The sequence below is a fragment of the Pelecanus crispus genome, chromosome 11 (assembly GCF_030463565.1).
Source record: "Pelecanus crispus isolate bPelCri1 chromosome 11, bPelCri1.pri, whole genome shotgun sequence".
In the NCBI taxonomy this organism is placed as follows: domain Eukaryota; kingdom Metazoa; phylum Chordata; class Aves; order Pelecaniformes; family Pelecanidae; genus Pelecanus; species Pelecanus crispus.
The window spans coordinates 1,505,645-1,529,301 of NC_134653.1; the positions used below are offsets into that span (position 1 = coordinate 1,505,645).

Below are 23,657 nucleotides of genomic sequence, written 5' to 3' on the forward strand. Positions count from 1 at the left end.
TCGTGGAGGGGCTTCGGGTGTGCTGGCAGGACACCGAGCCGCGTCGCTGTGGCGGTAGCCATGCGCTGAAAGGTGCGAAGCGTGGCTAGGCCCGGGCACGGCTGCGGAGGGCTGGCACCGAGGGGCACTGATAAGCTGCTTCTGTTGCGTTGCAGGGCTCAGGATGGACTTTCTGACCCTCTTCTTGATTTACTTGTGTTCTGTGCTCACTGCTATCGCTCTACTCTGCGTCTGCTCGGGAAGGAAGGAGGGTTTCCTCACAAGAAGTGTCAACGGTGCAAGCCAGGTAAAGAACTGAGCTTTCAGAGCGATGACCAGCTCCCGGTCTGGTGGTCTGCCCTAGTTCCCTGTGCTAAAATTAGTGCAGCTGCTGTATTTCTCCTCCATAAAAAAGATGCTAGTATATGTTGTTAGAGTACTGATATGCTGTATTTCATATTTCGTCCTATTTTGCCAACTGCGCTCAGGTAAGCGCTAATTGGGATTGGAAATGGAAATATGTTTCCTTCTGGCTGATGAGATCCTGCCCAAGCAGGCAGTAAAAAGCCATTTGTGTCTTGCAGCTCCTGTTCCTGCGTGTGCCAGTCTGGCCACCTGCAGTCACCGCAGGGTAGTAGTAAGGATGGAGCTTCTCGCGATGCTAAAAGTACATGGCTCGGTGACACCATAACACGTCAGCTTTGAGAAATTAAATAATAATGAGGCCCCAACTATTCGCAATTTTATGGTATTTGCTGCTGTCATTAAGAGGAAGAAGGTGGGGGGGAGGTTTGAGAATTAAAATAGGGAGAGAATTACAACGGGAGCATATATTTTAGGGGAAGCTCTTTAATGTGAGCCTGTAATAATGCTGCAGACTGTTCCTCCTAAGAAAGAGGGAGGAATGAAAAGCTTTAAAAGAGGATTAAGAACTGGCATTTTATTGTAAAAACAGGAAATGAATTGGAAAGGCGCTAGCTGATTTTTCTGTCTATTGGGCTGTGTCTGAATGAAGAAGGAAAAAAAAAAAAGGTGTAGCGTTCTTGGAAGGGAAAGGATAAGAGAATTATTACTTAAATTGTAAATAATATTTAATGCTGTTTACATGAGTCTAAGCAGACATTGATTTTTATTACTAGTATTATACTTTCTTTTTATTTTGCTTTATAGACACGCAGATCACTGTGCAGAGAAATTTATTATTTTCCCACATTTGTTAATAGCTGCTTCTATGAAACGTGTGTAATAATCGGCAATTAAAATACTGCTGTGGTGTAAAGTCACTGTCTGGAGAAATGTAATTGATACTTGTACGCATGAAATAAATATAGGTAATCCTAAATAGTTTCTCTAGATGCTGTATTTTAAATTCATTTCTGACTGTAATTAATGAAGCGTATCAGCCTGGAAGTTTGTTGAAATTGTTTGACGGCACTCCTTTAAGATCCTTTAAAGTATTCATTGTGAGCAATGTGGAGTAATTAACTCGCAGACAGCACAGCTGTTTCTAGCTCTGTGACAAGTCACCTTCCACCCCCAGCCCATTCTCCTTGCAGCAGCGGGTCAGTCATGCGAGATGGTTCTATGCATTGTACAGCTCTTCTCCTTCTCTCCTACTTCTGTCATCGCTGCAAGCACAAATCGTATTTGCAAGAGCCTTTTGCTTTGGTGTAGGGAATGGCTGAAGTACAGGGGATTGCTGTAGTGTACGTGGGGGAGTGACGGATATGGAACGTAATGTTAGACTGCACGAACAGGCATGCAGTTAATTTAAATCTGAATTTTGCCGTTGCATGCAGGTTGCTTTTGTGTCTAGTTTTGTGTTTCCTGTTGCAGTATGCAGCCTCTTTTAAAAAAGGCTTGTCACTTGAACTGATGATATGAGGCATACCAGTTAAAAGAAAAATATTATAACATTTTCTCAACTCTACATATGCTTTTTGCCTTCTGGTCTTTCACATCTGAGACAAGCAGCTCTCACTGCATGTTTTATTCCCATGTCAGCTAGAAATAGGCTCAGCTGCTCTAATTCCTCCACCCCTGATGGAACGGTGTGTTGCTATAGAGATCTGTCATCTTCTGAACAGCAGAGTCAAACAACTCCGCAGTCACAGACTGTTGCTGAGGTCTCTGCTGAATGGAGACAGCAGTTTTCTTCTTCATCGTGTCTAGCTGGTTTTGAAACGGCAATTAGATAGACATGGAGTTAATCAGATTGGATCATAGCTGTAGCTGAAGGAACTCTGGATTTTCTGGTTTTGGTGGGGTTGGTTTGGTTTTTGGTTGGTTGGGGGGGGGGTTCCCCTTTTTCTGGAGGAGAGGAGGCTTTATCCCTTTGCTTATCTCCGCTTACATCTGTCAGATGTCCTGATGAAGCATATTGTAGTTCAGAAATTGCTCAGTTCTATCCTCTGCTTAGCCAGTTACCCAGTCTATAACCTGATATAAGCTCCTTATAACTTTCACATATTAACCCAGATACATTTGTTTGTGCCTTCTGGGCTTCCAAGAATATGGAACCTCACTCCCATTTTGAAAACCCCAGCAATGTGCCTGCCTGTATTCTCAGGAGCTCAGATGCCCCTGAAAATGGGCTTCCTCCCCGGTGGTATGGCTACAGTGGTACATAACTGAGGGATCAGGTGACTTATGTTTTTGTTTGAACGTGCCACAAGGCAGAAGTGCTGTGCAATTCTGGTAACACAGTGTTTTCATTTGCTTCAGGTATTGTCATTTGTAATCCCCACACAGCTCCAGAGAGTGACACAGAGGGTGCTTCACAGGCTCTTCCACACAAGGTATTGCACTTTTTTTTAAATGCTTTTGACCTTACTTTTTAACTGGTATTTCTGGCCACTATAGGTGACCTCCTGCCATTGTCAGAGCTTTCAGTATTATCCTTAGATATTCTCTCTTCGTGAGGGATGCTTGTCAGGGATTACAAATTCCCTTTAAGGTTTGCCACACTGTTGTCTTTCTGTTCCTTACTTATTGTTGGGAGGATGAGACCCTGAAATATTTGAACATATTGACAAATAAAGATAATGTGGCTCAGTAGCTTCCAGTGTAACAGATGTTGGTCACACTGGTGGGAGACTGCATCCACGAGAGAATTACAGCAGACTCTCTGGCAGCTGCAGAATGAGTTTACACAGAGCTAGCGACCCCCATCCTCTCCTTAAATCCCATTAGTCTTAGTCCAGCAGCTTGGCTGTCCAGGTGGCTCAAGGGGTGGCTGCACAGCTGCCAATGTGCAGGCTGCTGTATTAAGGTGGGTTTTGTAGCGTTCTGTAAACTTCCGTGCTTTAGGATCTACTTCGGGAATGATTTAAATACCTTTCCTCTGGGGGCAGCAACTCCAGTATAACAGCCACTTCAGGGGTGTAACATCTACAGCTGTTGAATGCGTGCTGCAGTTGTTTTGTTGCCTGCTGTGCAGACTCTCTGCTGTTAACACAGCCCAAGAGAGAGCGGTTACACTGTCAAATGTGCAGCCAGCAGCAGAGCAATTATCTGATGAGCCTGGTGTAGTTGTCATTGCTAGATTAAGCTGTGCGCTGGAGGCACTTTGATCCTCCACACGCACCCTTTGACCGCGTCGCCTCATACAAGCGAGAGACTTTTTCAGTTCATGCAGAAGTCCAGTGAGGTGCAGCACTTGAGGGTATCTTCTTGTAGCCCTGCAGCTGAGGGGAGACTCCGCAGGATCCTGCTGGATTGCACACAGAAGTGGTGTAGGAGAGAGCAGGAGAGGAGAGCTTGTCTGCAACAGACTTCCCGCCATAGTAAAATACACATCACTAGTTACTTAAAACTTGTAATAGAAGTCCAGCAAACTGACGGATAATGCAGAGAACTCTAGTAAGTGAACAGTGCTCTCCTAGTGCGTGCCTTATCTGAGCATCTATCTGCCAGGCTGCTGAAAGCTGTTGCTCAGTATGATGCATCCCAAACAAACCTGCTTGCCAGACAGTTGTGCAACTTGCCTCGCAGAAGCTGTATTCTGCTGACAGGTTGGAACTAGTGTTCGCCATTGCTAACCTCCTGCCACACTTATTTCCTAACGGCTGCTTATATTATTACAGTTGGGTTTTTTTAAGATTACCTTTTACTGGGGTTTTCTTTGCTTTCAGAGCAGCACGCAGAAAATGTCTTCTGGCAGAATGTTTTGTGGCCTGTTGCTGTGGCATATTTTGTCAGCACCAAGGGTGCTTTGTATTTGACCCTACTGTTGGAAGAAAAATCCAAAGGGACAATAGTGGAAGTGAATTTAGCTGGCATATTTAAAGGAATGTATATGGGAAGAAGAGAAGGAGAAGCCGTTGGATGGAGAAAACACTATTAATATGTAATCCATGCTGGCCTGAAAACCTAAAAGAGGTGTCTCCTTGCATTTGGAAAGTCTTTGCTGATTACCTCTGAGTGTACTTGACCTGTTAATCGGGATGCTGAGTATTAAATAGACTGTCCCCTTTCTGTTACAGAAGCTGTTTGTTTGTTGTGCTGCACATAGCCTTGCAAGCTGCAGTGTATGGGGAATACACATGGGAAGTGTTTGTTTACTGCTGGGAGCTGCAGTTCCACCTCCTCCCCCTGCTGCTGCCCTACCTGCTGCTGGCTGGGAACATGGGCTGCTTCGTTCTCTGCTCCCGGGCCAATCCTGGTAAGCTCGTGCTGATTGTGAGCTGTAACTGTTTGCAAACGGAACCTAAAAAATGTTACAAATGCATTACTTTTACTATTTTACTTGTTTCTTTCGCAGGTGTAATAACAAAATCAAATCATGCATCGTTGGTTAAGATTTATGCATATGATGGTGTATTATTTCAGAAAGGCATCGTGTGTCCTACGTGCAACATGGAGAAGCCAGCCAGATCAAAACACTGCAGTAAGAATCTTCACTTCCTTGATAAGCATAACAGTAATGCTTTCCCAAGTGAATTCTCTGTCAATAACTGCAGTTCACACTACATCTGTTCTGTTAATCCAGCTCGATGCACATGGGATTGTGTTTGTTTTACTGGGGTCCCGGGTCACAGCTGCCCTTTGCCCATCCGTAGAACTGTTTCGCTGCTATTTCTTCTCACAGAAATTACCAGTTCTGAGGGTATTATTTGGGGTCAGGAACAGGCAAGCTTTTGAGCGTCTAGAAGTTAAATGAAAAATTATCACCTGTCAAGACCCGAGTTCGGGATTTTGTGTTTCTCTTGCAGAATTTGCTGTTACCATCTAAGCTAAAGCTGGGAGCTACCATCCCTACCTTTCATATGCTCTGCTAGGCAGTACTGTCAGAGAAACCAAAGTCTTTGAGCTGCAGTCTTGGTGAATAAGAAAGGAAATGAGATACAGGTCTTTGTTGCTAGTATTGGGGGGGGAGGGGGGGTGTTATATGCATTTGAAATTAATGTATTTTCTTAAAAAAGCTGTCAGCTAAATCACCACCATAATTCTTAGACTGTTTCAGATGAAAAACTACCCTAAACTGTGCAAACCCCAAACTGATTATTTAAAAAGCAAATAACTGAACTGTCTTGTCACTCACTCCTCATCAGGTTTCTGCAGTATGTGTGTACATCGTTTTGATCACCACTGCGTGTGGGTCAACAACTGCATTGGTGCCTTCAACGCAAAGTATTTCTTCCTTTACCTCTTCACGCTGAGTGCCATGGCTGCAACCATTGCAATCATCACAGCAGCGTTTCTCATCCAGGTGGTGCTGCTGTCAAATGTGATGCGTGGGAGTTACATTGATGACCAAGGACAAGAGCATGCTGTTGAGATTCTCTTCCTCATTCAGGTAAGTTTATGCTCTCTGGGTTATTAGCTTATAAAAAGGTTTATCTCAGTCTTTGCTTTCAGGAATCTTATAAGTCCACCTGTTCTCACAGGCAGGGTGTGGACAGGCTGCAGTTTTTTTACCAACTTCACACAGCTAATTAGGTTTAGAAAACTGCCATTGCAGAATACTTTAAAAATGTGGGATTTTTCTCAGAGCACTTCATCCCGCTTCCCCATTCTCCAGATTTCTGTCTCCAGGCTGCTTTCACTCAGCAGATCTGGTTCACAAAGAATGACTTTACGTTCCACTGACCATCTACTGTAGTAACATTTAGGAAACAGTTGACAATCCTTGAGATACCTTCATGGAGATGTTAAAGCAGGACTGTACTACCCTGGAATTTAGATACTTGAATATTTTCTCTCGCATACAAGCAGAGGGTGACCCTGAGTCTCTCTAGCACTTGAGCTATTTGCATTTCAATCCCCTCATCCCTTTCTGTAGTACGGCAGTGAGGTGATAAGTAGTAAATGCTTTATCTTTTCCTCATCCTAGACAACAGATGTTTCAGCCTTGTACTCTTTATAAAGGGATCTTGGTCAGGGAATGTTTGCTCACGTTCAAGCAGGACCATTACCACTCCCCCATATTGGAATTTAACTCAGAAAAGAGCTGCCTAAACTGTACCATGTCAGCAAAACCTGAGGTTGTACCAGATTGTAGCCTCTTCAGTTGGCAGATTGTTTTCAGCTGATCTGCATTAGTGATTTTTTTTTTAATTAAACAAACAAACAAGCAAAAATCCAATATGAAGTACAAACATTCAGAGATAGAATGGTGTAGAAAACACACCCGCATATTAGCAGGCTTGTGAGGAAATACCGTTCTGGCAATCTCTCTGCTTTACTCAAAGATTGAATCGGGAACAGACCGTCACGGAGCTGGATGGGGGACAGGGCTGTCACTTGTTTCTGGGGCTGCAGTTACGTGTGCGTACAGATGTGAATTTCGGCTGATGTGTTGCAGCGGTCACGTGCCTCCACGTGATTTAATGCTCCAACTTCTTAACTAAGTTATTATTTTCTTTCTTTGCAGCACCTTTTCCTGACTTTTCCTAGGATTGTCTTCATGCTGGGTTTTGTTATCCTTCTCACGCTCGTACTGGGTGCATACTGCTGCTTCAATCTATACTTGGCCGTAACCAACCAAACTTCCAATGAATGGTATAAAACCAGAAGATCTGGGTGTTCCCACCATCCAACACTGCAGCCTCATGACAGACGAGTTGTCTACAGGAACATTTATTCTAAAGGAGTCTGGATGAATTTAAAGGAAATCTTTAAGCCTCCTACAGTGTTGGAAAGAAAGAATTAAAAATGAAATGTTGTTATTTATATGTGCATTTTTTTACTTTTTGTAAGACTTTGTTTCAGCGGTGCGCTTTGATACCCCAAACAACTTTTGTAAAAAGATTACTGTATTTCAATTAAGTCATTGGAAACTATGTTTTATAAAGCCAACCAGTCTTCAAAAAACTGGAGTTCTTCCAAGTTTATCTGTAACACTACTCGTACCAGTCGTGACAGTGGCCTGTCAGTCTTTTCAGACACAATGGCAGTATTGAAGCAAGCTGTACTAGAGGTAGGTTCAGCTAAGGAACACATACGGAATTTTTTTTTTTACGATTACTGTTTGTATGCTGCATTGTATCACTGTATAATAGGCAAACTGAGTTCCTGAGTTACTTTGGTACATCTTAAGAAGGTCTTCCTGCAGGAGGCTTTACAGGAGTATAGCGATGTTACGCATGTGGAAGGGGTGAACGCCTGAACGCACGTATTTGTCAAATACTTGCTTTTTTTTTCCCTGCAGGAAAACAGTGACTCCCAGCTGACTGTATTCAGCTGGGAGTTACTATTTTCAGCAGTATTCTGATAGCAGTGCCTCAGCAGAGCACTATTTGAGATACTGCACTTGGCGAGATCTCTGAGGTTAAGCTTAGTCCTCTTGTTTCCTTGTTAGAGGGGACTGCTAGTGGATTTGCTGGTACGGAGGGGCAAGTTTGGTCTATCTTACTGAAGTGAATCTTTTTCTCTGTGTGTGCACTCGCAAAGGAAGAGCTAACAAAGAGCTGCTGTGAACTCCGAGGAAGCTTCATCTTTCTTGTAAGTACCTTTGGTTGGCAAATGATTAACCCATTACTGTTAACAATATGTAGAATAGGTTGCATGTATTTAGCTGGGAAAAAAAACCATTACTGGCAGAATCTTAACCTGCAGAAAACATGTTCTACTGCAAATTTGTACTAGTATGGAGCACCTTAATTTTGGAAAGCAAACTACCAGAAGCGCTGCTTCTCCTTACCCGCTGTCTCTTTCTCAATACCTATTTTCAGCTCATTCAAAATAAGATGCAATTTCAGTCGTAGAGTCATGAAAACGTTGGACTTCTGGACAAAACTTCAGCATCCTGACAAGGGTATCTGAAATCAGATACTGAGCTCTGGATGTACAGGTCCTGGCCATTTACAAACTTAATCCTTCTGGCATTTCTCATCTTTATTGCATTATTCGATACATCTGTTGACAGCGAGAGGCTCAATCACGTCTTAGGCATTTCTTTGTATTTTGGACATTTTGCAGCAGGGGAAGTTGCCGTTGCCGTTGCTGCCGCTGTTTCTAGGGCTGCCCACCTGCAGCCACTGAACAGGCCACTTCAAAGGCACTACAGCAGTGGAAGACCACGTCACTGCTCAGGGATGCTCTAGGTGAATGCTGACTTTCACTGGTGTCCCTCAAGGAAACCCTCAGCCTTAATGGTGGAAGACAAAAGTAAACTTACAGCTATGCAAGTGACCTTCTGAAATCCCTCTAACTAGGGGTCACTTGAAAGATCTCCAAAGCACAGATGAGCTGGCTGCCTTTAAAGGCTTGCGTTTGTTTTTGGGAAAAAAACAGTGTTTGACTTGCCCAAGGATAAAGGTTTCTTAAGCACAACGTTAAGTGGCCCTTTTCTCCTTCCAGCAATTCTTCTGTTTGAGTGATAATAGAGCAGAAATTGGAAAAATAGAGTAAGAACTTTAAATAACTTTATTTTTAAAAATGTATTTATTTACATGCCGAATCTGTACAATATGCCATTAAAAATCCGTATATGGTTTTTAAAAAAAAAAAAATCATATACAATATGGCTTTACACACCAACAGACTAGCTCTCAGAGTAGCCTGTCTGGCATTGCAAGGGTACAATGATGCATTTGTTCATAGACCAGTACATAAGGCTACTTGTCCAGGATATAAAATAAAATACTGCAGTACCATGCCTTAGGAGGACTAAAGTAGTGAGGTTAAAGGCATGAAAGTTTTTGAGTGGTGGTGAATGCACACCAGAACTCCTTAGGTTTGGTTTTCTTGGTTGGTTTTTAATGCATATGATTAAGGAGTCTCTTACGAGACCCTACATACTTGCTTCACTTTCTGAATCCTTTTAAATCTAAAACACCAGAACACTGCTGTCCTGTGGTCAGAGGTAAATGCTTTGCAAAGGATCTTCCTTAATTTGAGGAAGCTGTACAAAATACTCAGACCATCAAATATGGCACATCAGTTGCTTCCACAGTATAACCATGCAGATGTTTTTAACAACTATTATTTCCATTTTAAACAGAAAACATCTCGGGGGTGTACCATCCTGTTAAGCCACTTACTTACCTATAGAAGCATTCTCTCCCTTGCTCTCTGAACAATTATAATGGCAAACTTAGGACCAAATTCCCCAAACTGGAGAAAAATAGTAAGTTTTACATTAGCCTCTGTCACTAGCTGCATGCTGTTCGTTACACAATCACAGTCTGGACTTCCACCTCCCCCTCCTGGGAGGCGATCACAAACTCTCCTGCGTGTTCCATTATTTCAATGTCCTCGGACGCCACCATTGTCACCGTTGCTTCTTCCGTCTCGATGCTACCCTCCGTAGTCAGCACCGCTCCCTCTCCGATGGCGGAAGCCAGCGTCATAGCTACCTGCTCCGTGAGGCTTTCGGGGGTCGCGATGGTGATGGTGTCCGCAGCATCTGTGGTTACTTCTGAGTTTTCTGCCACGGTGACGTTCTGTACGATGATCTGGTGACCGGAGTTTGCTTGATTTACTATCTGCTGCACGACCTTCATAATGTGGCTGTCAACCTACATGAAGAGAAAAGAGGCCATGTTATTTCTTGGTGTATTTTAGAAGTACAGACGGTTACCATCACCATAAACAGTGCTTTATGACCAGCAGGGCCGTACACCAAGCAGCATTTAATTGCAATTTCCTCCAGCTGTTCACTGAAGTGCTCATCACCCCGCGAGCAGCAGCCTCCTAGAACATGTCACACCTTGTGTCGCTGAAGATCTTTTGCCAGCAGCGTACTTCCTACAGAAAGTCAAACTGCTGTTTATAGAGAAATCTCAGCAATGCACGCCCAGACATTTCAACTGATGGACTGCCAGTCAAGAGCCCAGCCAGCCTCTGACTTTGCAGCAACCATTATTTCTAGCGTTCAGGAGTACCTTAAGAGGATCATGTCCCCAAGGCTGAAGCGTTGCCATACAATTCTACTTAGCCAGCAGCTGCACTCTCATGTGTGAAGCCACGCGAGTCGCTAGCGACCACCACCGAGAGGATCTGGAGCTAACAGAGCTCAGTCAAACCCAGTATGACCAGCGCTACAGTTTTATACAGATGGGTCTGCAAAACTACAGAGGTAGGTAAATTAATTATTTGCAGTTGGGTTTATTTAGCATGACTTTTAGACACTAAAAGCAATTTATTTCACCTACAGCTAGTCCCCGGAATAATAGTTTATGTGGCTGCTTTACCTCATGTCTTGTTCCTTCTATTATTTCAGTAGCTTCGCTGGTCTCCATGTCTTCAGTAGCAGTCTTGAAAGACAAAATATGATTATTCCCTTTTTAGATTACTTTTAAAAGAATCTTTAATTACCAAGATGCTAAGGTCTTTTACAAAAGTCTTTCTGTTCCCCTCATGATGCAGTAGCTACTCTAAAGACAACAACTTGAAATTCCCTCCAAATCCCATTATCAAGAGCTACTTAAAAGTAATGTGAAGTGCTCACAAATAACTGAGAGAGAACATCCTCTCTCAGCAGGACTTGGCCAACTGGCAGATTTTTCTCCTATTGCAGAAAATCTATGGCAGCACTAAAGGGACTCAATAAATGAGCTGTGTTATTCTGCCCGGATGCGTACTGGCTCTTTGTCACGAAGTGGGAGAAAGCAAAACGCGTAGTTCATTGCTTTTGGCAGCCACAGCCCATTAAAAACAACAGAGATTATTTTGGACAAAATAAGCTAAATAGAAATGGGAGAAAAGAGTATGTAAAAGTTGAGGGAAAGCTGAAGCAAGTTTGCAGTCTGGTATGGTCAGAAGTTCTCAGCCTTCTAATGAACTACTGTCAGTCTTCCCCGTGTTCTCATTTTCCTGCCTGCGTTACATGCGGGACTTCAGAAGGGTGGTGAAGTAGGCTCCTGGCGCTCTCCTTCTGAACAAGATTAATCCTACTTATTCCTAGGGTCCTGCAGGCAGGGATAGCTTCGGATAGACCCTATTTTACTTTCTCCCAAAAGCCTAGATGAGGAACATGCACAACTGCGGTTTTTACTGACAAAATACCGTGCTCAGTTCGGAATGAGAAGGCTGCTCGCCCCACTTCTTACCTCAATGATGTATTCCTGAGTGTCCGCTACCACCGAAGAAAACTCTACCAACACAGTGTGAGGATCTTCAGAAATGACCGTTGCAGCTAAGTTGTCAGCTGACTGACTTTCCTCAGACACCATCACTTCTTCCACCTCTTTCAAAGCAAGGAGGCAGCCACCTGAATGGTATTCCAAAACCGCCAGAAAAACAGTATTTTTCATAACCATCTCAAATACGGGAGTACCTAGAAAATACTACGTGGCACAAACGAGACCCTTTTAACAGGGTGTCGCCGACAAGCAACCAGCAGTCGGACGACGGGCTCTCATCCCACCAAGACAGTCCAAATAATGGCCTAGAAGAGGCCTACATGACATCAGACAACAGAACTGACCCTCGAGCAGAGCAACTGTCCGGTGTCATTTAAAAAAAATACACAACTAAATTCAGATGCGTAAAACCATATAGGATTTCAAAAGCCGTATGTGAAGAACATACAGTAAGACTTTTGGTATATTTTAAGTCTTATATCTTTTCTGCCTATGCATTACATTTCCGTATCTACCTAGGAGATACGGTAAACGTGTATTGTCCTTTACAATCTCAATACATCATCATCAGTACCTGAAGAAGTTTGAAAATGCATGCTTAGGAGCTAAAGGAGCAGCAGGTCCAGTGCAACTAATCCGATCAAACAAGATTATCTGTAAGAACTTAACTCTACTTAAGACATTTTCCTCGCAGCACATCCACACTTTGTGTTTTTACAGGATTTCATAAAACCCCCAAATTAGTACAAATTTAATGCCAGCCCCCCCCCCCCCAATTGGCAAGTTTAACCATAACGATATGTGCTACATTCTATAAGTCCTCTCGCCTCTTCCCCAACACAGAAATCAAGCTCACTCTGGCATTACTTCGCAAAAACATTAGTTTTCTCCCTCTTTGTGTACAGCCTTGGACCAGAACCACTTCACAATTCGGGGTAGACTCTCATACGGTTTAGGGTCTGTCTTCCCCACTTAGGGCAGTGGCAACATTGCAGAGACCACTTAAGCCAGAGTTTGGAGCAGAGAGTCCACAGCACCCCTGCAGTTACATTCTTGATACAAATTCCATTTTGGTTATCTTTCTCTTTAGTTAGATGATCTAGATTTTATATTAGAACTGGTTTATGTCTGATTGTTCAGTATCATTTTTGATCAGAAAGATCACAATAGGAATATTCATTAAGGTAGATGGAAAAAAATAGAATGCATCTCCTTCTGATGCAACTGCGACGCAGATAAACAAATGGCCTTGGACAAAGGTCGTTAGATCCGCTCTGAAAAATCATTACCATTCAGCCAAAAAGCAGCTTGTCCAAACCCAATCCTAGAACACACACGCACTCCCCGCAACGCAGACAAGCTTTGCCATCTCACCTTTGGTTTTTAAGTGCCTGTTGAGAGTGCCGTGCTCTGCAAACCCTCGCCCGCACTTGTAACACTTAAAAGGCTTTTCCCCCGTGTGATGGCGGATGTGGCGGACCAGCGAGCCCTTTTCCCGAAAGCCCCGACTGCAGTACTGACAGACGTAAGGCTTATCCTCTAAATGCGTACGGAAATGAACTTGCTGGGCATTCTGTACAAAGAGAGAAGCAAGAGAAGAGCAGCTGAGGGGAAGGACGAACTCAAGCAAGCAGTATTTTAGTTTCCAGGGTAGAAGTCAACATCTTTGAGGACTTCTTCTCATGTAAGACACGATAAATACTTGGGTTTGTTATTATTCCGCAATTTTTTCACGCACGAAGGAAGAGTTTCTTCATAAATGTGAAGGTTTTATTAAGACTGTCCCTCTTTTCCCCACTAAAACTCCTCCTGGAGCTTCTGCTCTCACAAGAGGCAGGTGAGCTGGCATTTGTTCTTTCAGGAGCAAAGCCTCCTAACTTCTCCCAAACCCTGGCTCTGGAACGGAAAATCTGAAGGCAAGCCTGTTGTGAGGGAGGCACACCTTTGTCTTGTACCGCTTGCCACACTTTGGACAGGAATACGGCCGCTCATCAGAGTGCACTCTTCGATGTCCCTTCACGTGCGCAATGGTCTTGTAGAGCTTGCCGCACTCTCCGCAGCGGAAGCGCCGTTCATTCACGTGCACTTCTTGATGCTTTTTTAGCAGATAGCCCTTTGTGAACTCTTTGCCACACTCCTCGCACTTAAAAGGCTTGTAATCTAGAGAGGGAGAACGCGTGGTTGATACAGGACAACCAGCAGTAGCAACATCTAGTATGTGCTGTAGCAAAATTCTTACAAAAAAATTAACCTGGAGGAGGAGGGAAATTGTATTTTCAACTGCATATATGGGCTTTGTCTCATTCGTAAGTGAATTCTGCTCAAATGTTGCTCTTATGGCCTTTGATGCCTTTCAAGCAGCAGTTCCAGCCTACCAACCTGTTCTGCCTCGCTAACCTTTTTATTGGCTTCATCACAAAATTCTACTTTCAAGGATGCAGTGCAAGCCCTGAAACATAGAATCTTTTTTTTCTTTTAAATATTTCTTTTACCCTCTGTTCTAGAGCGCAACCAAAGTCAACCTTTTCATATTTGTGTGTTAAGCATCAATTGATTTTGCATGGCTAACAGGCACGTGAAGGCAAGGAATCTGAAACAAAGCAAGCTGTACTATGCTTAAGGTTGCAGTAAGACACAGTGCATTTCAGACAACAGCATAAGCGGTAGAACTTTACCTGAATGACCTTTGATGTGTGTTTCGAGGGAAGTAGCTTCGCTGAAGGCTTCGTTACAGTGAGGGCAAATGTAACTTTTGTACCCATTTGTTCTTTCTGCATCTGCCTATTGGAAAGAAAACGGTACAACATAAATATTTTTTTATACAAGTGTGTACAGTAAGCATCACTAACCAAATTCAATTCCCAATTAAATACTCCAGCTTTGACTATATAGTTAACAGGAGTTAACAGGAGAGAGTGAGCGTGCGTGCGTACTAACACTACGCTTAAAGCATACGTGAAAAACTTAACTAAAAAAACTGACACAAAGACCCAGGCAGAGGGAGAGATGCACTGAGGGCAACGTGCGGGGTGGTGAGGCTAACGGTGCTGTCCACAACCAAGTGCAGGCAAGGAAGATTAAAAACTTAATCTATTTATGGAACACAAACATACAGAGTCCGCTTGTTCTACTTCAACACACTGTTCCCCACATGGCTCCTCTTCTGCTTGCACCACTTCATTTTCCAGTTCTTCTGTAGCAGCTGCAGCAGGCTCATCTGGCTTTTGCATTTCCTCCATAGCGACTCTCTCTATCACAATACCCGAATTCCTCATGGCCTGCCTCAGCAGGTTCTCGCTGTTCACTTCCCCCTCACACGGCAGCTCCTCAGGATGCGATTGCTGAAGGAATAAACGGTCCAGGAGTTGGTACAGCAAATACGCAGTTAGCCCGTTTTGTATGGCTGTATTGCTACGACAGTCACTCTTTCTAGAGTGTCTAATGCTGTGATACAGGGTTGAAAGATCAATGAGGGAATGATCTTGGACTAGGGAGGAAGATGAGGTGAATCTGTACTCTGAAAACATACAGTCCAAGCCTTTGCTCCTACCACGGGGTCCTGTAGCAGGGAACGGTCAACAAGAACATCCTCTCACCTTCTGTATCGTCCAGTACATGGTGGTGAACCCTACACATCCCCCTGTTTGCTATACACGTGCTGCTAAGCTCAGCAGCAGCAGATGGCCAGACAAGGTCAGAGCAGAGTGCCTTCTATGTTCTCAGATGAAAAAGAAGCTAATTAACCATTTACTTCCACCACACAGATTTATTCTCAGCACCTAAGAAAATTTTGTTCGTGAGGTGAAATACTTCAAAATACTGTTTTGCATAAAACACACGAAGGGTATTTAAGAGAAACGACACTCACATCTTGGTCCAGGGATTTCGCATCCACCACGGGAAGTTCCTGCATTTGGACATGGACTTCGTGAAGAACGTTGCCTTTTGCATCCGTCACGAGATGAATCACGGGTGAGGTCTCGATGGATTCACTTGCTATTGATGAAACAGTGTCGGCGTTTGAACTGCAGGATCCTTCAAGAAAAGCAGCACAGTGAATCACTTGGCGTACTGCCACCCCTCATCAATTTGCTGTGCCCTACACAAAACATGTCTTAGAATAAGACGCATTTTAAAGCCGTCTTTGTACCAGATTCACAAACATTCTTCACGGTCGACGCCTGGCTACATGCCCTTCAGGTTAATAGTTTAGCTCTATAAATTAACATTTTCCTGTATAAAAGATACAAACTGAAGACCACAGCAGTGTTTTTTTCATAAATGAAAAAGAGTTTGTAGTTCAGGTACCAGGAGCACGCTCAGGTTTATCAGAGGCAGGGCAGCATCACTGACCTGTTGGCAAATCATCTTTATTGACTACTATTTCTTTGTTCATGTTGAAGCGAACTTTTTCAGTGCAAGGTGTCAGAGATTTCAGGTGCCGAGTCAAAGCTCCCGATTCCCGGAAGCTTTTCCCACATTTCTTGCATTTGTAAGGTCTTTCATCTGGAAATGACGAGAATCGAAACAACAGCATTAAAATAACCACGGCCGGTATTTGCCCTATGCGACAGGCTGCTAGAACGCTTGCAGCTTCCTACAGTGAGCGGACCATGCTTATCCCAGAACCCCGTGTTGCCTCCCAGCACCCCAGACGTCAGGGAGCTTCACGGTCTCAGCTCAGCAACGGAAAGCAGCAATAAATTCCACGGGAAGGTAAGCTGGATAACCAACCATGCACGGCGTGCTCCAGCAACCAGGAACTCCTATTCTGGAGAACTGTCTTACCAGTGTGACGCCGATGGTGTCGAATCAGAGACCCTTTTGTCCTAAAGGAAGTTCCACAGAGTTTACATTCATAGTCCTTTCTGCTGCTGTGAGTGATCATGTGAGCTTTGAGGATGCTGGCCTACGGAAAGAATTTCATTTTAAAAGAAGTTCCAAACGATTAAGGATTTTACGTTTCAACTGTAAAGAACAATAACGCTCCTTCTGAAAGCAGAACTTTCCTTTTGAAAGCATAGCATGCAGTAGAGAAGTACGTTAGCGAGCCTTGAGACATCTTAGTTAACAGCTAGCCTAAATAACTCGCTAACCCAAACGCAGTGGAAGCGATACTTACCGTTTTAAACGTCTTCTGGCATAATTCGCATACATATCGCCCTTCTTTGTTAACCAGCAGCTTAACCTTTATCAGTTCTGTGGAAATATCCTGCTCCTGATCATCAGGGTTGCCTTGCTCTTCAGCGACTTCCCCATCAACGTGACCATTTGGGTTTTCAAAAACGTGGTCTCCTGCAACAATGACTTCTTTGATGTGCCCACTACCTGGGAAAAGGGTACGAAAACAGTTACGTTCTTTACCGAAGAGAGCTCTACATGAATAGAGCGATTTACTGTTTCAGAGTTTCAGGCAGCAGGAAGGAGAAACAGGTACTTAAACCCGGAACACGGGTCTTTGTGAAGTTACCACAATGTAAATATTAAAATGCGGCATTTCTGGAATGGAGTTTTAAATCTATTTTGTATTAATGTGGAGAGAATTGCAAAGCCGGCCTCGGGATGCCTCTCTCACACCTTTGAGGTAACGCTCCGTCCCAAGTCCCAGCACTCGTAACACCGAGGTGTCACGTACCCAACTACGGCACAAATCAAGCAGAAGCGGGCGCTGGGCGAGCAGACAAGTTCCTAACCCGGCAGGGGTACAACAGCAAGCGTCTGGAAGCTCACCTACTATCGCGGATGCACTGCTGATCTCCTCTGCTATTGAAGACGCTTCAACAACGATATGAGCAACAGTTATCGACTCCTCGACAGACGGAACGACCTGCTGCAACAGATGACATTTTAGCAGAAAGGTTTTACGACCTTTGAAAACACTGTATTCTGTTCTGTCCCCTCCAACCCAACAGACCATTGCATCCTAATTATTTTCAGCCACGGCTCAAGGAGAAGCCTGCTGTCACCTTTTGTACTTCTTGGTTGAGGAGACCTGCTGATGCAGCAGCGAGAGCTTCTGGAGCTCGCTGGCAGACCTTTTGTAACTTGTGTTGCACAAATTCTTCCAGGGAGGTGAACTCCGACTGGCAGCGACCGCACTTATGCACGTCATCTTCATCTGCGATTTAAAATTCAGCCGTGGGTTTAGTGCAGCGCGGCACCCGTTAACGAGCAGCGTTTACACCGAAGAACTGGCGTTCTGCTGGGCCCGCTGAGCTCCTGCCCCAGGAGGGGAGGGAGCCGGGGGGGATGCGCGGCCCCAGGGCGATTTCGCTCCTGCCCTGGGGCGGTTTCTGGGGCGGAGCGGGGCGATCGCCCAGGGCTCCGCTCTCACAGCCCGCCGGAGGGACGGGGCGCGGAGCCCCCGGCGCCAGCTGCCTCCTCGACCCCCGCTGAGAGACCCGGCACCACCGGGACCCCCCCCTCACCCCGCGCCCGGCGCCGCGGGGGCCGGTTCCGCCGCGCCGGGCCCCCCTCAGGGCCTTCCGCGGGCCCCGCCGCCCCGCTCCCCCCTCGGCTCCGGCCGGGGCCCTGTCGCGGCGGCACCGCCCGCCCCGCGCCTGGTACCTTCCTCGCTGAAGGGCGCCGGGAGGCTGAGAAAGGCGGCGGGGCCGGCGGGAGGCGCGGCGGGGCCGGAGCCCGCTGCCGCCGCCCCCTCCCGCTCCTCGGCCGCGGCTGCCGTAAGCCCCGCCGGCCCCGCGCTCGTTGCCATCGTGGCCTCCATGTCGCAACGAGCCGCACCGCCAAGATGGCGGCTTTACGGCCGTGTCGTCATAACAACGGGCCGCGTGCCGCTGGACGGGCCGCGGTGGGGGGGGCTCGGCGGGGAACGCGGCCGCCGCGCGGGGGGTTCCGGGGTCGCGGGCGGGCGGCCGGTGGTGCCGGGCCCCCGCGTGTCCCCCCCCCGGTGACCTCTGACCGCCGTGCCCGGACGGACCGGAGCCTAACGAGTTACCTAACGAGCCCCTGGGCCGGGCGGGTAGCCCAACGGGTCGCGGGGCGCCGGGGGTGACGGCGCGATCTTGGCCAATGGCAGCGCGCGGGGGGCGGGCCGATGAGGCGGGAGACCAATGAGAGCGCAGCCAGCCGGCCGCCCTCAGTGGCGCCGGGCGGAAGGGCGGGTAGGGGGCACCGGGCGCCGGCTCCCGGCGGGGTGGGCGGGGCCAACTCCGCCACCGCCCAATAGGGGCGCGGGCCGGGCGCGGGGCGGCCAATGGGGGCGGGCGGGGGGCGGGCGCGCGGCTGAGGGGCAGCGGGGCGGCCATGGCGGCCACGGCGGGCGGCGGGCAGCGGCGGTGCCGGCGGCTGGAGGCCGAGGCGGCCCGCGCCGTGCTGGGCGCCGCCGACACGCTGCTCTTCGACTGCGACGGCGTGCTGTGGCGGGGCGAGGTGGCGGTGGGCGGCGCGGCGGCGGCGTTGGGCCGGCTGGCGGCGGCGGGCAAGCGCCTGTGCTACGTGACCAACAACAGCAGCCGGACGCGGGTGGCCTACACCGAGAAGCTGCGGCGGCTGGGCTTCCCGCCCGCCGAGCCCCGCCACGTCTTCGGCTCGGCCTTCTGCGCCGCCCGCTACCTCCGCCAGGCCCTGCCGCCCGGCGCCGCCGCCTACGTGCTGGGCAGCCCGGCGCTCTCCGCCGAGCTGGAGGCCGCCGGCATCCCGCACCTGGGGCCCGGCCCCGCCGCCCTGCCCGGCCCCGCGCCCGCCGACTGGGTCCAGGCGCCGCTCGACCCCGCCGTGCGCGCCGTCCTCGTCGGTTTCGACGAGCACTTCAGCTACGCCAAGCTGTGCCAGGCCCTGCGCTACCTCCTGCGCGGCGGCCCCGACTGCCTCCTCGTCGGCACCAACCGCGACCACCGCCTCCCGCTCGAGGGCGGCGCCGCCATCCCCGGTGCGCGGGGCGGGGGGGGCCGGGGGGCGGCCGGGGGCTGCGGGGAGGCGGCCCCGGCCCCTTCGGAGCCGCCCGTGGCAAGGCCCCGGGCTCCGGGGCCCCCCGGGCTCAGCCCTGCATCTCGGGACGAGGGCAGCACCAGGCTTGGTGTCCCGGGGCCTGGGCTTCCCCTCCTCCTCGCTGCACCCCCGAAAAGAGGGAGAATCCTTGTGGATCCTTCACTTTACTCGGGGAATGGCAGCTCCTTTTTGGAATCCTTGTGGATCCTTTACTCGGGGAATAGCGGCTCCCTTTTGGAATCCTTGTGGATCCTTTACTCGGGGAATAGCGGCTCCCTTTTGGAATCCTTGTGGATCCTTTACTCGGGGAATAGCGGCTCCCTTTTGGTCTCGACACGAGACAGCATTCCAGCCTCCTGGCAGGTTTTACTCACCGCCTCCCTTAGGACTAACCCGTTCCCCTGCCTGTCCTGTCTGTAAAGCTGAGGCGTCGCATTTCCGAAGCACCACGCGGTTTTGTACCGGCTCGTGTGGATGCCGAGAGGCTTCTACAGCCTCTCATCAGTGTTCTCTGTTCTCTCCCTAGGGACCGGCTGCCTGGTAAAAGCGGTGGAGACGGCAGCCCAGCGTGAGGCGTTCATCGTCGGAAAGCCTAACCGGTACATGTTTGATTGCGTGGCGAGTGAGTTTGACATCGATCCCGCTCGTACCATCATGGTGGGAGATCGGCTGGACACAGACATCCTGATGGGCAACAGCTGCGGCCTCACCACGCTGCTGACACTTACCGGCGTCACCACGCTGGACGAAGTGAGGGGCCACCAGGAGAGCAACTGTCCTGCCAGGCAGAGCCTGGTTCCTGATTACTACGTTGATAGCATAGCCGACCTCCTCCCAGCGCTGGGGGATTAATATAGCGAAATGCTTGCAGCCCCTGCGGCGGTGCCCCGAGGAAGGCCCCCGTTAATCACCTTGTGACAGTAACCTCCTCGCTAGGATCCCACCTGGAGTTAGCAGCCCTTAGCTTTTTAACCTTTCTGTCCTCTCAATACAATGTTGTTTACAGCTCAGTCTTAAAATGCACTTTGAAACAGAGGGCATTACGGTGTCACCCCAGTCTTGTGGGCTTGGGGCTTTTTTTTTTTTTTAAATTATAAGCATCCCATCTATCCAAATGTTTGTGATACTTGATGGCATGTTGTCCTCTACACTGAGCCGAGGAAAGTAGAGCTGGTTGATCTGAGGAAAAGAACCCAACAACCTGCAGCGTGTCCTTGCCCGGACGGGCCGTGGCTCAGTCTGGTTTATTCAGGGAAATAACTCTTGGAGTGTGTAGTAACTTAGCAGCTGTGTTTGGAAACGCTTGCGGTGGCTGGCAGAATTAGCGCTTGGCCTTAGGTTCCTTCCCCCCCCACCCCCCCCACCCCCGGACATGGTCCTGTTTAGCGGTACAGCCTGCTGCAAGCGCGGCGTCAGGTCACAGAAACTGAAATCCGTCTCCTTTGTTTGACCGCTGCAAATTGCACTTGTGACGCAGATGCAGGATGATTCCACTCGCAGAACGCAAACGGTGTCTTCTGTGTACTGTATTTGTCCAGGCGTTGGATGTACGTGTAAAGTACATGTACGTGTGGGAACCACCCCGATCCTAAATATATATCAGAATATATTTAAAATATAAATTTAAGTATAGTATATGATAATATATCTTGTTTCCCAAAAGGGAGGATAAGAGGAACGTACTTCACTGGTCACAGTAGGTTTAATTCTCCTAAACTTTTGCATTTGGTAACGCAGACAGTCTGTAACCGCGTAGGACTGTCCTTCGCTCCTGCTGCTGCCCAGAAAGAACGGGATTAGTACCGAGTTAGCCCTTGTACTTCCCTCAGCATCAACACAGCCGCTTGCCTTGGCTTTACCTGCAGAGTCCGAGTTAACGCTTGGTCCACGGAGGACGGATGTAGCACACAGTATAGATTTCCACCGCAATAAGCCCGTTAGCGCGCTGGCTGTGTGTGACGATGGCACGTGCTTCCTTTCGATACCTGAGGTTAAAATCTTCCGCCTGTGCCTGGCGTGGGGGCCTGGCACCAGTTGCTTGTCTGAAGAGGAGTGCTTGCTTGCTTGCTCAGGTGATGATTTCATTTCGATCTTTAGGTGGGTTTGGGTGACGCACGGCTCAGGCTACGGGGTAGATTTTTGTTCTGGCTGAATCAAAGGCCAGAGTTGAAAGCTTTTGCGTTACAGAATTAAGTGAAAAATTAGATATGCAAATGACACGCTTTTATTCCGTAGATTCCACTAGCAGCAGTTAAATTTAAACACTGGCCTTCCTTCATCTCCCGCTGTTCAGCTGAATAGCCCTAGCAGTGTGTCGATGCCGTTTCCTTCCGCTCGGACACTCGAAACGAGTAGACCTGCCACCTTGTACAGCAATAACCGCGCGGTTCGCATTGTCTTTCGCTGGCACCAGAATATTAGCTGGATCTTGTAAAAGGGCGTTCGTTGGTAACTCGGGCTTGTGTGAGGAAGCAGGGATAATCTCTTCCCTGTTCCTGCCTCCAGCTAGAAGGCTGCGACTGTGGAAAGTCGCAGAGAAATACCTACAGGTAGAACTTCCACTTTGGTAAGGTGGAAACGGACGTTATGGGTTTCCTGCTGGTAGGGTCCGACTTAACGATGTGTTCTTTGATTCAGTTCCTGTATCTGGTGCTTATCACTTGAGAATATGTCAAGTAAAGCAGCAAACGGCAGGAGAGGCGCTCAGCCTCGTTCAGGCAGCGCGCCGTCCCTGCTGAGTACTGTTCACTGTACAAGGGAACCATTACCTCGATTCACGTATGCTGTAATGTGCTGGTGACGGTATCAATCATGCTTCAAAACTCTGTATCAACTTCCAAATGGTTTTTAAGGCTCTACTTGAATGTACATTAAACTTGCAAACCTACTTTCCCCTGGCGTTGTCTTATTTTGTAGTCTCTTTCGGTGAGCTGCGGCGCAGCTGTACTGCGTGGAAATTCTGGGAGTCAGGGATGCAGTTTGCATTCATCATCTTTAATCCTGACATGCAGTATCGGGGAAAGAAATCCAAACCCTGGAGCGTATTTCTTTGGTTCAGGCGCCCGGAGGTGTGCAAGGCTCTTAGCGTGGGCTGGGATTTGCTGCTTTGAGTAAGAGTATACGGAGCGGAATGCAATAATCCTTTCACAAACGTTTTATAAAGGTTTTTGCTTTGTTGCCGTGCTTTAGATCAGGCAGGGCATACGTTTCTTAAAGTAGGAAAGCGTCTGCTGTGCAGTTGTTGAAACCTGTACGGGGAGAACGCCCCATCTGCCTGTTGCAACTTGTTTTTCAAACTTCTTGCACTCAGCAGAAGCCAGTTAGCAGGCTGCGCTGCGGGGAGCGCTGCCCGATCCCTGTAACGCCTCGGTTGGCGGAAGCAGAACCGGTGGTTTGGCTGTTCCAACACCGTTCCTGTTTTCAGCAGAGCCGTAGCACGGGACGCTGCAGTCTTGCGTTCTCCGTTTTGCTGTTTTAAAGGAGCGAGCATGATGGTGGTTTAACTCTCGCTGGCCACAGCGTTCAGCTGTGAGTTCGTCCAGAGTTGGAGTTCACATCCCACCGAAGGAGCGTGCGAGAATGAGACGGTGATCTTCTACCAAAATAGCTCGGCTTTGACTTACAGAAGGAACAAGACTGCGTGGGGAGGGGGGTGCTTTGATGATGAGAAACCCCAGCATGAGCTGCCCTCTTGGCTGAGTTTGATCAGTCCTGGACCACGTTTGATAGGAAAATGTCTAAAAGCCGTATTTTCCCTTGATAGATACTACGTGAAGGAATCCTGCTGAGCTTTTTCTTGCCTCCGTTCAGTTGGTTATGCCTGCCTGGCAGGTCTCAAAACCACAGAGCTCTCACGGGGGCTCCTGGACTGCTCAGGAAAACCGGGATTTGGCGACCTGAGAACGCTATTCCCCGTGGGGTGTTTCTCACCGCGGGGCACGGGTGTTAGCAGGAGCGCAGCTCGGGTTGTGGCGATGACTTTGTAGCAGAGATCCTTTTCCCCGGGCTCCGAACGAAGTGAGGTCCGTAGGTGGAACGCAAGCGCATCTGCGCGGCCAAGGCTTGCAGGGCTGCAGGATAAACAGTTGGCTTTGGCCCACGGAGCTCCGGCAGCGCAGAGTTCACGTTGAAACGCAGAAATGACCGATGACAAGGGCAGGCTGCCGCTTTTCTTTATTCATTGTACCTCTGAATGAGGCTTAC

General features: G+C 48.1%; 3 protein-coding genes across 5 annotated transcripts; 2 read left to right on the top strand and 1 right to left on the bottom strand.

The window, feature by feature from the left end:
- On the top strand, positions 1–7,917 carry ZDHHC4 (zDHHC palmitoyltransferase 4). The gene is made up of 8 exons (XM_009488664.2): positions 1–72; positions 156–286; positions 2,704–2,777; positions 4,464–4,642; positions 4,742–4,867; positions 5,532–5,776; positions 6,854–7,399; positions 7,781–7,917. Exons 2-7 carry the CDS (start codon positions 164–166, stop codon positions 7,130–7,132), a joined length of 1,026 nt encoding a protein of 341 aa, XP_009486939.2. The 5' UTR covers positions 1–72; positions 156–163; the 3' UTR covers positions 7,133–7,399; positions 7,781–7,917.
- Positions 7,918–8,420: 503 nt separating this feature from the next.
- Positions 8,421–18,231, bottom strand: E4F1 (E4F transcription factor 1). 3 transcript variants are annotated; one of them, XM_075718356.1, is made up of 14 exons: positions 18,075–18,231; positions 17,474–17,625; positions 17,238–17,334; positions 16,630–16,835; positions 16,296–16,416; positions 15,861–16,013; positions 15,376–15,542; positions 14,621–14,848; positions 14,183–14,288; positions 13,450–13,667; positions 12,882–13,080; positions 11,475–11,635; positions 10,617–10,679; positions 8,421–9,941 (listed from the first exon to the last, which is right to left on the bottom strand). In XM_075718356.1, the coding sequence occupies exons 1-14, from the start codon at positions 18,229–18,231 to the stop codon at positions 9,594–9,596; spliced, it is 2,376 nt and encodes a 791-aa protein (XP_075574471.1). In that variant the 3' UTR covers positions 8,421–9,593. The 3 variants fall into 3 exon arrangements, with proteins under 3 accessions (XP_075574471.1, XP_075574473.1, XP_075574472.1); XM_075718358.1 differs by lacking the exon at positions 18,075–18,231 and having other exon boundaries at positions 17,422–17,515; XM_075718357.1 differs by lacking the exon at positions 18,075–18,231 and having other exon boundaries at positions 17,238–17,337; positions 17,422–17,515.
- A 539-nt stretch (positions 18,232–18,770) lies between these two features.
- Positions 18,771–20,789, top strand: PGP (phosphoglycolate phosphatase). The gene is made up of 2 exons (XM_075718549.1): positions 18,771–19,395; positions 19,981–20,789. Exons 1-2 carry the CDS (start codon positions 18,771–18,773, stop codon positions 20,304–20,306), a joined length of 951 nt encoding a protein of 316 aa, XP_075574664.1. The 3' UTR covers positions 20,307–20,789.
- Positions 20,790–23,657: the final 2,868 nt, after the last annotated feature.